This window comes from Portunus trituberculatus, chromosome 44 (assembly GCF_017591435.1).
Source record: "Portunus trituberculatus isolate SZX2019 chromosome 44, ASM1759143v1, whole genome shotgun sequence".
Classification (NCBI taxonomy): domain Eukaryota; kingdom Metazoa; phylum Arthropoda; class Malacostraca; order Decapoda; family Portunidae; genus Portunus; species Portunus trituberculatus.
In genome coordinates, this window is record NC_059298.1 from 21,399,689 (window position 1) to 21,412,418 (window position 12,730).

The 12,730-nt window shown below is 37.1% G+C and overlaps 1 protein-coding gene across 26 annotated transcripts in view; it reads left to right on the top strand.

Annotated features, from left to right (window-relative positions):
- Positions 1 to 6,855, top strand: part of LOC123518691 (sodium-driven chloride bicarbonate exchanger-like) — a 328,162-nt gene extending 321,307 nt beyond the window's left edge. For all 26 annotated transcript variants that reach the window (XM_045279674.1, XM_045279662.1, XM_045279658.1 and 23 more), the window contains one exon: positions 5,102 to 6,855. In XM_045279674.1, coding sequence (XP_045135609.1) covers positions 5,102 to 5,222 — 121 coding nt within the window. In that variant the 3' untranslated portion in view covers positions 5,223 to 6,855. The remainder of the gene's footprint in view (positions 1 to 5,101) is intronic.
- Positions 6,856 to 12,730: the final 5,875 nt, after the last annotated feature.

Here is a 12,730-nt window from a genome sequence, read left to right on the forward strand (position 1 = left end):
TATATATATATACACACACACACATACATACATACATGCATACAGGTATTCATACAATTACACACAAGCATGGAGAAATATGGAATGTGTAGAATTTCATTGCAAGTATTGAACTATATGGAACGTGATGATAGTATTGTGTATGATCTGCTACTTTACTTTTTTTTTCCTCATCTCTGGAGTAACTCTGAAAGAAAACTGCCATGAATAAGATCTGTTTCTTGTGTTAAGTTTGGGGTTTGATAAAATGAGTTGGCTAAATAATTTTTATGTATTTCATTGCAAATTTCCAGTGTTTCGTGTGATAATAACTGTCAAGTGTGTGTGTGTGTGTTTGTGTGTGTGTGTGTGTGTGTGTGTGTGAATCATAGTTACTACACTAGGAATATTCCAGCTTAATTATATGTATAAGTGATATCTATACAGTTTGACCTGTGAGGAAACAAAATGTCATCACTTAAGGTGGTCAGTCCGCTCCTGAAGGTAAGCTCATAATGTGGCTGTTCATAAGTGTTAACAGAAGAGATCAGTTGAAATAGATAAAAATAATTACTCATTTTCTATCTTGTAATCTGAGGATTGTTATAACTGACACTAATGTATGTCTAATGTAATGTGCATCTTCAAGCTTTTATGAACAGCAGACACTGTTACATCATTGAAAACAGGTCTTGCATAAATAACTTGTTGCTTATTGCATATGTGTTTGTGTGTGTCTACTGCATGTTTGTTGCTTCCACTGCATGGCTTTGAGTACAGCACACTTTATATCTTCTCTATGTTTTGTATTACTAACTTGCTTACTTTTATACCATGAATTTTTCTTTCAATCATCTTTAATTGGGTTCAAAGAATATGTATACTTTAAATTTCTAAGTTATTTTACTTGCAGGATTTTAGTTTAAAGAATCCTCATGCTCAAAGAGGTCTATTAGAAAAAACACAAAGATAATATAGTGATTAATATATTCTAGGATACCTTTATGTTAAACCTGAAATAAGAAAACTACCTGCTTGTAAAATATCTTCTTTGTATCAATGTAACTTTTTTTTAGTTTTCATGGATGTTTATTATTTGAAAATGTTGCATGCATTTTATTACAACATACTGTGTTATATTTGACAATATGCATGCAACATGTATATACAGTAACGGTCATGTTTTATTGGGAAATTTATTTGCTAGAAATTATACTAAACTCTATATATAAGCATTTTCTGTGTGTGATATCAAAATTGTTCAAAATATGCACCCATTTTTTTACATTGATTAGCCCTAGGAAGATGCAAATAACTCTGAGAATCTAAATACTCTGTGTGCGTGTGTGCATGCGTGGGTCCATGCGCACACACACACACACAGTAGCTCAGTGGTTAGAGCGCTGGCTTCACAAGCCAGATGACCGGGGTTCGATTCCCCGGCCGGGTGGAGATATTTGGTGTGTCTCTTCACGTAGCCCCTGTTCACCTAGCAGTGAGTAGGTACGGGATGTAAATCGAGGAGTTGTGACCTTGTTGTCCCGGTGTGTGGTGTGTGCCTGGTCTCAGACCTATCCCAAGATCGGAAATAATGAGCTCTGAGCTCGTTCCGTAGGGTAACGCCTGGCTGTCTCTGGCCAGAGACTGCAGCAGATCAAACAGTGAATTACACACACACACACACACACACACACACACACACACACACACAAGATTTTTGGGAAAACATACAACATGCTTCAAAATATTGGCCTTGCATTCCACTACCTAGATGAAGGAATGATGAAGAAGATATTATGTACTTTAATAAGACCCCAGCTAGAATATGCAGCATGTGTCTGGTCACTGCATATGAAGAAAAATGTGAAGAAGGTAGAAAGGGTACAAAGGCTGGCAACAAGGATGGTACCAGGACTCAGGGAGTTAGACTATGAGGAAAGACTGAGGAAGCTGGGGCTGACCACATTAGAAGAGAGATGAACAAGAGGAGACATGATAACTATGTATAAATTGGTGAACAAGATTGACATACTGGATAGAGAGTTGATAAAGGTGACCACAAGTAATCATCTCCGAGGACATGGAAAAAGCTAATAAAGGACATCTGTCTAAATGACATGAGAAAATACAGTTTCCCGCATCGTAGCATTGATAAGTGGAATAAACTGAGCAGTCATGTCGTTGACGCGGTGTGTGTCGATCAGATGAAAGAGAGATATGACAGGAATGGACAAGGAGACAGGACACAGAGAGCTTAGCTCGGGCCCTGTAATACACAAATAGGTAAACACGCAATGGGACACACACACTACACACACACAGCTACACAGAATGGTTCACAGAATTTGAAGGGATGACATATGAGGAGAGACTAAAGGTTATGGATCTACCAACCCTGGAACAAAGAAGGGAGAGAGGAGACCTGATACAAGTTTATAAATTGATCAACGGAATGGACCAAGTGGATAATGAGAAACTGATCCTGAGAGAAGAATATGACATCCGTACAAGATCGCATAGTAAAAAGCTGAGAAAAGGAAGATGTCTGAGAGATATTAAAAATATAGTTTCCCATAGATGTATTGAGACGTGGAACAGTTTAGACGAAGAAGTAGTGTCTGCAACGAGTGTGCACACTTTTAAAGTAAGATTGGATAAGTGTAGATATGGAGACGGGGCCACACGAGCATAAAGCCCAGGCCCTGTAAAACTACAACTAGGTAACACACACACACACACACACACACACACACACACACACACACACACACACACACACACACACACACACACACACACACACCAGTTTACTAAAATGGATGGAAGACTTTTTGGTAGGAAGAGAAATGAGAACAATAATTAAGGACAGACCATCAGAATGGGGCTTGGTGGAGAGTGGAGTTCCACAGGGATCAGTGTTGGCACCAGTAATGTTCGCGGTCTACATAAATGACATGGTGGATGGGGTGTCCAGTTATGTGAGCCTATTTGCAGACGATGCAAAATTGTTAAGAAAAGTGAGATGTGACAAAGATTGCGAACTACTCCAGGAAGACTTGGACAGAATATGGAAATGGAGCTGTACATGGCAAATGGAGTTCAACACGACAAAATGCAAGAAAATAGAGTTTGGCAAGAGTGAAAGAAGAATCAGGAGTATGTACAAGATAGGAAATGAAGACATAAAACCAGTCATGAAGAAAAAGACCTTGGGGTGACAATTACCAATGACCTATCGCCAGAGAGACATATAAACAAAATAATTGGAGAAGTATTGAACTTATTGAGGAACATAAGAGTGGCGTCAGATATTTAGATGAAGAAATGATGAAGAAAATAATTACTGCAATGATAAGACCGAGGCTTGAATATGCAACAATACAGTGGGCTCCGAACTTAAAGAAACACATAAGGAAACTAGAGAAAGTACAGAGGGCTGCAACAAAAATGGTGCCTGACTTAAGAGATTTGACTTATGAAGACAGACTGAAAAGAATGCAACTTCCGACCCTGGAAAACAGAAGAGAAAGGGGAGACCTGATAGCAATATACAGAGTGATGATTGGCATGGAAAAATGGATAGGGAAGATCTGTGTATGTGGAATGAAAGAATGTCGAGAGGGCATGGGAAAAACTAAAATGGCCACTTATAGGAGAGATGTGAAAAATATAGCTTCCTCATAGAAGGGTGGAAGCATGGAATAGTTTAGACGTGGAAGTGGTCAACGCAAGGAATATTCATGATTTTAAGAAAAGCTGGACATTAATAGATATGGAGACGGGACAACACGAGCATAGCTCTTTTCCGTATGTTACAATTAGGTAAATACACACACACACACACACACACACACACACACACACACATTTGGGTGTCACACACACACACACCCCTGTACACAGCTAGGTGAGTAGGTACATGTAAATCGAGGAGTTGTGACCTTGTTGTCACACACAATGGCGTGTTGTGTGCCTGGTCTCAGGCCTATCCGAAGATCGGAAATAATGAGCTCTGAGCTCGTTCCGTAGGGTAACGCTCTGGCTGTCTCGTCAGAGACTGCAGCAGATCAAACAGTGAAACACACACACACACACAGAAATGATGAAGAAATTGATAAGCACTATAATAAGACCCAGATTGGAATATGCAGGAATTTTGTGGACCCCCCCATAAAGAGAAACACATAAAGAAGCTGGAGAGACTACAAAAAATGGCTACAAGAATGGTTCCAAAATTTAAAGGGATGACATATGAGGAGAAACTAAACTAAAAGCTATGAATCTACCAACCCTGGAACAGAGAAGGGAGAGAGGGGATCTGATACAAGTTTATAAATTGATTAACAGAATGGATCAAGTGGATAATGAGAAACTAATCCTGAGAGAAGAATATGACATTAGAAGCACAAGATCGCATAGTAAGAAACTGAGGAAGGGAAGATGTCTGAGAGATGTTAAAAAATATAGTTTCCCGCAAAGATGTGTTGAGACCTGGAACAGTTTTAGTGAGGAAGTGGTGTCAGCAACAAGTGTGCATAGTTTTAAAGAAAAATTGGATAAGTGTAGATATGAAGAGATTTCTCCTCCAAAGAACCATAAAAGTTAAGGCCCTGTAAAACTACAACTAGGTACACACACACACACACACACACACACACACAAATGGAACACACCGTGTAGTGGTTAGCACGCCGACTCACACTAGAGAGGGTCCGGGTTCGAGTCCCGGAGGCAGTGAGGCAAATGGGCAAGTTTCTTAATGTGTGGCCCCTGTTCACCTAAATAGGTACGGGATGTAACTCAAGGGGTTGTGGCCTCCCTTTCCCGGTGTGTGGAGTGTGTTATGTGGTCTCAGTCCCACCAAGATCGGTCTATGAGCTCTGAGCTCGCTCCGTAATGGGGAAGACTGGCTGGGTGACCAGCAGACGACCGAGGTGAATCACACACACATTAATATACAACTCATTATATAGGTAGACATTGCTGTATATCATTACTCTTTACAACACTTATGAATTTAATCGATTAATTTATTATATAGTACTCAGTGGGTGACTGTTTTGAACAATGATAAATTTTCATTTGTATTTTCAACACTTACAAAATTTTTCTTTTCCTGCAGCACAAAAAAGCGTGGCCACAAAAGGGATGCACTCAATGAAGATGAAAAGAAGCGACTTAGCATGATGGCAGAAGAGGACGAGGAGGACGAGGGAATAACAATCAAGGTGACCAAGTCATAAACTGTGGCGGAATCAGCTAACTTTGTATTGTAGTTGGTACACCAGCAAGGTGATGGTGACTATCGTCAAGGCATATTCTGCCTTGTAAAATTTATGACATCAGAAGGAACAAATGCCTGTTATTGATGTAATGAAGCCTCCAACCTCAAGCCATCTTTTAGGCTTCTGTTGGCTGATCTAGTCACAAGTGCAGTTATAAGACACATAGCTGAAGTATGGCATGGGTGTCAGAACTAAATATGAAATATTTTTAATTACTATGGTGATCATACATATGAAGTATTTATACTGTAGTGTAGATTTAAGGGTATGGGAAGTATGAATTAATGTGAGCAAGGTGCTAAAATTTTATAATGATCACAGTTATCAATCAGTTATATTGGGGAGTGAAATAATCAAAAAGTGATGACTTACACCCATACCTATCCAATTCAGTTATGGGTATTATTTCTTTTGGCACACAAGTTATAGTCCTTTCCATCAACCAGGAGTAAAATTGCCCCAGTCCTAGACTCACTGTCTTGATTTTATGAGCAGATTTTTAATTTATTTTATGTTATGTATGTTATGTATTGCTATTTATCTGTTTTTAGTATTTCATAGGCATGTACATAATTTGCTCCTGGTTTTGGATTTAGATTGGTGCAATACTGAGACTGTTAGTCTTGATGTACTGTTTACACTCTTTGGTTCTGTATTCACTGTGTAGAACTTGCAGTTTTCTTTATTTATATTTTATTGTTTAGTTACTATGATTATATGGATCAATGAGAAATAGAATCCCATCTCTTTTTTTTTTTTTTTTTTTTTTTTTTTTTTTTTTTTTCCCCTCTCACTCTAGTTTCAGTGTTGATAGTAGCATCTCAACCACTGAGACATTCATGAGGTGGGAATTAATATTTCTGCATTATTCCAAATTATAAATCCTTAATAATGAAATGGAGCTTCCCTGCATGTTTTCCATATCTGTTCACACACTGGTGGAATGATAATAGCAATAAATACATTAGTTTGTCTGACTAGATTATTATGAAACTAACTTATTAAACATCATCAGATATTGTCTCTCTAGTACTGGAGGTCATGTACTCAATGGTTCCCTACAGAATCTAAATTTAGGTTTTGTATAGATATACAATAAAGGAGTTAAGAATATAGAGCACACAGGTTTTGAATGGCAATAAGTTGACATTTTTATTTAACAAAAGGATAATTCTGTACCTCTACACTCCTTTCTTTTATTATGCTAAATGAATAATAACCTGGCAGTATTGTGAAGACATAAATAACCTAACACCAAGATAAGGTGCCTGATCATACTGACTGTATACCTATACACCTCACCAACATATGACAAAAACATAGCATTTTCTGGAATTCATGCTAGAAAGTGTATCCTTCCCGTGAGATTTTATGCATCACTTATTTTAGGATAGGTTTCAGTATTTGCAAAAAATAGTGATCTAACTACAAGAATCATGCTAATCATTTCTTATATATTCTGTAATTTTAATTGTACAAACTGAAACATGTAAGTATTTTTGGTATGGAGTTATAAGTTCAATATCCTGAAGTGGAATTGAATATGACCATTTAAATACATGTCATCTAATGATAAACGTTATTCTATATTCGTGTACATTTATATTGTGATATACCTAAGTACGTATCAAAATAAGAATCAAAACTTGTATTACCTATAACTTAATAAGAATGCAACTTTCACCACACATGAAGCTTAGACAAGTTATTTTTACAAAGACACCTGACTGTTATGGAATGAAAGAGTGTCTGAGTGGGATGGCATAAAGACAACCTCTTGTTTCCTGTTTTGTGCAGTTAAAAATTAATCAAATATCAATGTGTGCTATTTATAGTGAAGTGATTAGTAATGAATAAAGAATAAATGAGACAAACATGATGAAATAATCCAAGGCAGCAAGCACGATACACATGAGCTTACCATTAGTTGCCTTGCCAATTGGTGCCACCATTAACAAGCACACGTCATTCATTTTATCTTTTATATGCTCAGTTTCTTTCTTTATTTATTTTTTTTCTTATTTGTTACTAACTACTACCTAACAGTAGACAATTGATATTGATTATATTTGGTACATTTACAACTCCACAATACAAAGGGAGAAAAAATCAACGCCTTTAAGCTACAATTGAGGACTGCCTAACAAGCACTTACTTGATACCCATTATTTAGGGAAAATTTATGGGCAAACTTAAAAAGAGTGCACATACCTAAGCAAAATTACTTGATCACGCCATTTATCTGGTAGTTTGATAGCTGCCATCTAGCACTCCCATGAGTGTTATGACACACAGGCTTTGCCTGGTAAATGGGGGTAATGTCTGATCATGTGGGTGGGGCATAAATGTTTTTTTTTTTACCAACAATATTACTGTAAAATTAATTTAGACCCAAAGTATAAGCTTTGTATATACATGGCATCCCATAGTAGTTATGACTTAAGCAATACATCATACTCTTATTATCTCCCTAATATTTCATCTAATTACTATCATTTGAGTTAATTGCTACTGTGATAACTCAGAAAAGCATTAAAAAAAAAAATTATATTCACAACTTTAATCATGCTTGTCCAAAACATTTATCACTGCACTTCAATGGCAAAAAAAGTAAAAAAAAAAAAAAAAGGAAATTGACTACATTCTCCATTTATTCACAAAAAATCAACTGCATTAATTCACTACCAGCATCAATATTTTTAAAAACCTTGCATTAAAAACTTCTCACTGTTGCAATGGATTCTTAAAAATTTAACACAAACTCTTAAAGCAAGCATGGGTAAACTTTCAATGAAGTATGGTCAAGTAATGATCAATGAGAGAGGGCCCAAATTCCTACTGCAGTTGCCAGATTCACTAGATATTATAATATTTCATAGAAAAGTTGGTGTACTGCATATCATATATTTTTGGATATTCTACAGGGTGTCCACAAAGTCTGGGTAAATAGGAAATTTCACTATTTTATTTATTTATGTTATTTTTAGGTTAGGTTAGGGTGTGTACAAAGTCTGGGTACATAGGAGATTAACACATACTTTTAAAACAAAAAAAAATTTATTTAAATCTAATGTTAATAAATAATATTTTCAATATGATTTCCATCATTTTCAGTGCATAATTTGATGCGCTTTACAAAACTCAGGTGAACTCAATTGAATAGATCTGCATTGCCGTAGCAAAATGGGCAGGGGCCCCATCCTGCTGAAACCAGTTTGGAAGTCCTTCACCCAGGCTTTCAATTTGAGCCAGTAATTTGTCTAACCTAACCTAACCTAAAAATAATATAAATAAATAAAATAGTGAAATTTTCTATGTACCCAGACTTTGTGGACACCCTCATTTTTCTTTAGACAGAGCCATAATTCGATCTAGACTGGAAAAATAACATAATGCATGTAATAGTGAAATTTCCTATGTACCCAGGCTTTGTGGACACCCTGTACAATCACATACCGAGATATTAAAAAAGCTTAAGTATTTTCAAACATGCATCTATGACATTAATGCTTTGATAGTAGAATTAAGGTTATATACTTATGTTGTGTTTTTCTCTACCATCCCTATTCCTGGGACAAAAATTACTTCGTTTCTCAATTGATAACTCAAAGTTAGTAAGATAGTTTTTTCTTCTAGGTTAAGGAAGTAGACTACAAGAAGCAATTAATATATGAAGCCCCTTAAATGAGTATATTTTCATAATTTTGAAATCTAAGTGTGATAGTGAGATTGTTTATTGCCATCCAAGCTGCTGTTCTGCATAGATGTTTTAGGCGTTATAGAGACTTAACGATGTTAGCAACAGTAATGGACAGCACATTCATTTCTCTCTCTCTCTCTCTCTCTCTCTCTCTCTCTCTCTCTCTCTCTCTCTCTCTCTCTCTCTCTCTCTCTCTCTCTCTCTATTGTAGGGGAAGGTTTGGCAATAGTTGCAAATATCAGAACTACATTTACTCACCTGAATGAAACACTGGTCAAAAAAGTAATAGAATCAATTCTGAGACCAAAATTAGAATATACACAGGTGGTGTGGGCACCTCATTTGAGGAAACATACATAAACTGGAACGGGTACAAAGAGCGGCAACGAAACTGGTGCCAGCCTTGCATGATATAGATTATCAGGAAAGATTATGTAGACTAAATCTGCCACCGTTGGAAGAGAGAAGAAGAGGTGATATGATCCAACTGTTCAAGTGTGTAAATGAGATTGACAAGATTGATAGAGATGACTTTCTCGAGCTGGATATGACGAGAAGACCAAGAGATAATCATGATTTGAAATTGAGGATTCCGGGGTGTACAACTGATATTAAAAAGTTCAGTTTCCCAGCAAGAACTGTCACTGCCTGGAATAGATTACCGGAGGGTGTAGTGAGAGCAAGAAATGTCCATAGTATTAAAGAGAAGTATGATAAATGGATTCAAGCGAATGGGACACCACGAGTGTAGCTCATTTCCCGTAGCAAATTTATAGGTAAACTCTCTCTCTCTCTCTCTCTCTCTCTCTATATATATATATATATATATATATATATATATATATATATATATATATATATATATATATATATATATATATATATATATATATATAAAGACATACCATGTTCAGTCTATGGCAAGACACAGCTTAAGGACACAGTGATGAAAGCACTGCAGCAACCTCTAGCTATTTCAGTTTTGGCCACAAATTTCCTTTTTCCTCATAAAGAAAACTGAACAAAAATTGCTTTGCACTTTCCTTGTGAAGCATTAACCTCTGCAGAGGTGAGGTGAAATGTGTGTTTAGGTGTCGTGCTGTAAAAAGTTTCTAAAAATGAAAGAGCTTGGTACACCAGGAAACTATATATATTTTGCTCTATGTAATGATGATAGTCATATAAACTCAAGTGACTGTAAGGAAATATCATAGTAAAATAACTACAGAAAAATACTGGAAGAAGCAAAAGCAGAGTATTATATCAATAAATACATCATAAAATAGTGTTTAGAGATAACTATTCTGTATCATGAGATGATGCTAACCATCTGAATTAAACCAGCCAGCGAACATTGAAAACTTGACAGTTTGGGTCCTCTCCTATTCAATTTCTCCTAGATATGATTCCAAAGATATCTTAACCACCATTCTGCACACACAGATATAGATTAGCATTAATGAACTGAAATTCACATCCTTGCATCTTTTGACAGGCCACTGAGATTTATTTGAGACTTAAGTTTTCCTAACAAGTGTACAAAATTTTTTTTTTTTTTTTTTATGCGTTATAAAAGAGATCCATGGTTAGAAATCCTTGTTTAGCTAGAGAAAAAAAATACCTTGTTTACTTTTGGGCTTTATCTCTTACATCAGTGGTTGTTTAGTGAATATGAATGACCAGTAGCACTTCCCACTTTGTGTGTGTGTGTGTGTGTTTCACTGTTTGATCTGCTGCAGTCTCTGACGAGACAGCCAGACATTACCCTACGGAACGAGCTCAGAGCTCATTATTTCCGATCTTCGGATAGGCCTGAGACCAGGCACACACCACACACCAGGACAACAAGATCACAACTCCTCAATTTACATCCCGTACCTACTCACTGCTAGGTGAACAGGGGCTACACGTGAAAGGAGACACACCCAAATATCTCCACCCGGTCGGGGAATCGAACCCCGGTCCTCTGGCTTGTGAAGCCAGCGCTCTAACCACTGAGCTACCGGGCGTGTGTGTGTTTGCAAGTTACTGACTTGCCATAAGATAAGAAAAATTACCTATGCCACAAAGTATACAGATAATATTGAAGAATAATAAAAATTTATCCACCTATATATATACCAGGATAACATAAGCAAAACACACACACACACACACTCGCCGTCGCTGAGAGAGGACGGCTCGTCTCCGGCTGCGGACAGGAAGAAGTGAAAATACCTATGGTGTTACAGGGCCCGGGTACCTCTAAGTTAGTGTCCTGTTGATGTCCTACTGTCGCATAGTGTTGAAAGTGAGGGATATGGAGAGTGGTCCCTGAAATGAGAGTGTGGGCGGTGATTGTTTTGGCCATAATCAGCTGACGTTAACAAACATGGCAGCCACCCCTAGACAACCTAAGGATTTTGAAGGTTTTGTAACTACTCCAAGAGGACTGGAGAAATTAGATATGGATGCAAGAATCCAGGCACTGGAAAGTAAGTTCCTAAACATTTTGTCCATAGAAGAAAAACTGGATAGAGTTATAGCTGAGAATGATTCGTTCAAAAAAGATCTATTTGTTAACGATAGCGAATAAAGAGCTATTGAAGGAAAAAGTAGAGATGGAGAAAGAAAACCAACAACTAAGGAAACAATGTGAAGAGATGAAGGCTAAACTCATGGAAATGGAGATAAAATATCAGAAGGGACTTGAGGAAGGAGGAATGCCTTAATCTAATTGATACCAGGATGAAAGAAGTGAACCATGAACATCAGGAGGTACAAAGGTCATTTAGGGAGATAGTAAAAAAGCAGGAAGAGGAAAATAAAGGGATTACGCAGAGGAAATGGTAAAGGCACTAAAGGAAAATGAGTATGTGGTGAGAGATATTGCTGAAAAGAAAAAATGTGTGATCATAATAGGATTGCAGGAGGAAACTAACAGGAACTGGCAGGACAGGAGGGATAAGGAAAATGACAGGATTAAGTCTTTACTGAACAAGATCTCTGTGGAAGAAGAGGACCTATATGCTGAGGTAGAAGAAAGTGTGAGATTGGGAGCTTTTGAGGAAGGCAAGAATAGACCATTAAAATTGAAATTAAAGTCTCAGGTGGCAGCGGAGGCCTTGTTGAGGAGGGCTTGGAAACTTAAGGACTCTGAGGAAACCAAAACAATTTACATAAGAAGAAATATGTCACAAGATGAGCGAATGAAAATGAAGGAGCTTGTAACTGAAGTGAAGGAGAGGAATGACGAAAGAACAGAGGAGGAAAAGACCAAGTTTTTTTGGAGGATGAGAAATGGGAGGCTAAAGAAGTGGTGGATAAAACAGACGGAATAGGCATTACATGGAAGAATGAGACTAGGAATGGAATACAAAGTGACTTATAGATGGATTTCTGTCTAAGAGGCTAGAATGTATGGATTACCTAAGAAATAATGAACTGGACATAATGTGTGTAGTGGAAACAAAGCTAAGGCCCGAAATAAAGCTAGACTGGTTTGTTGTAAAACACTACAAAGTATGGAGAAATGATAGAAAAAATAAAGGAGGTGGTGGTATAATGGTTCTTACTAAGGAAGATCTGATAGTGAAGGAGGTGAACTATAGTAAGAGAAATGAGGAAGTGATAAGTATGCTTATAACAGATGGCAAGAGGGACATTAATATTATAACAGTATACATACCACCCAGAACCACTGCTTGGGAATATGAACAGTACCAAATGGTGATGAGAAATACTCTTGACAGAATGAAGCAAGAACTCATCAGAAAGGATAGAGTGA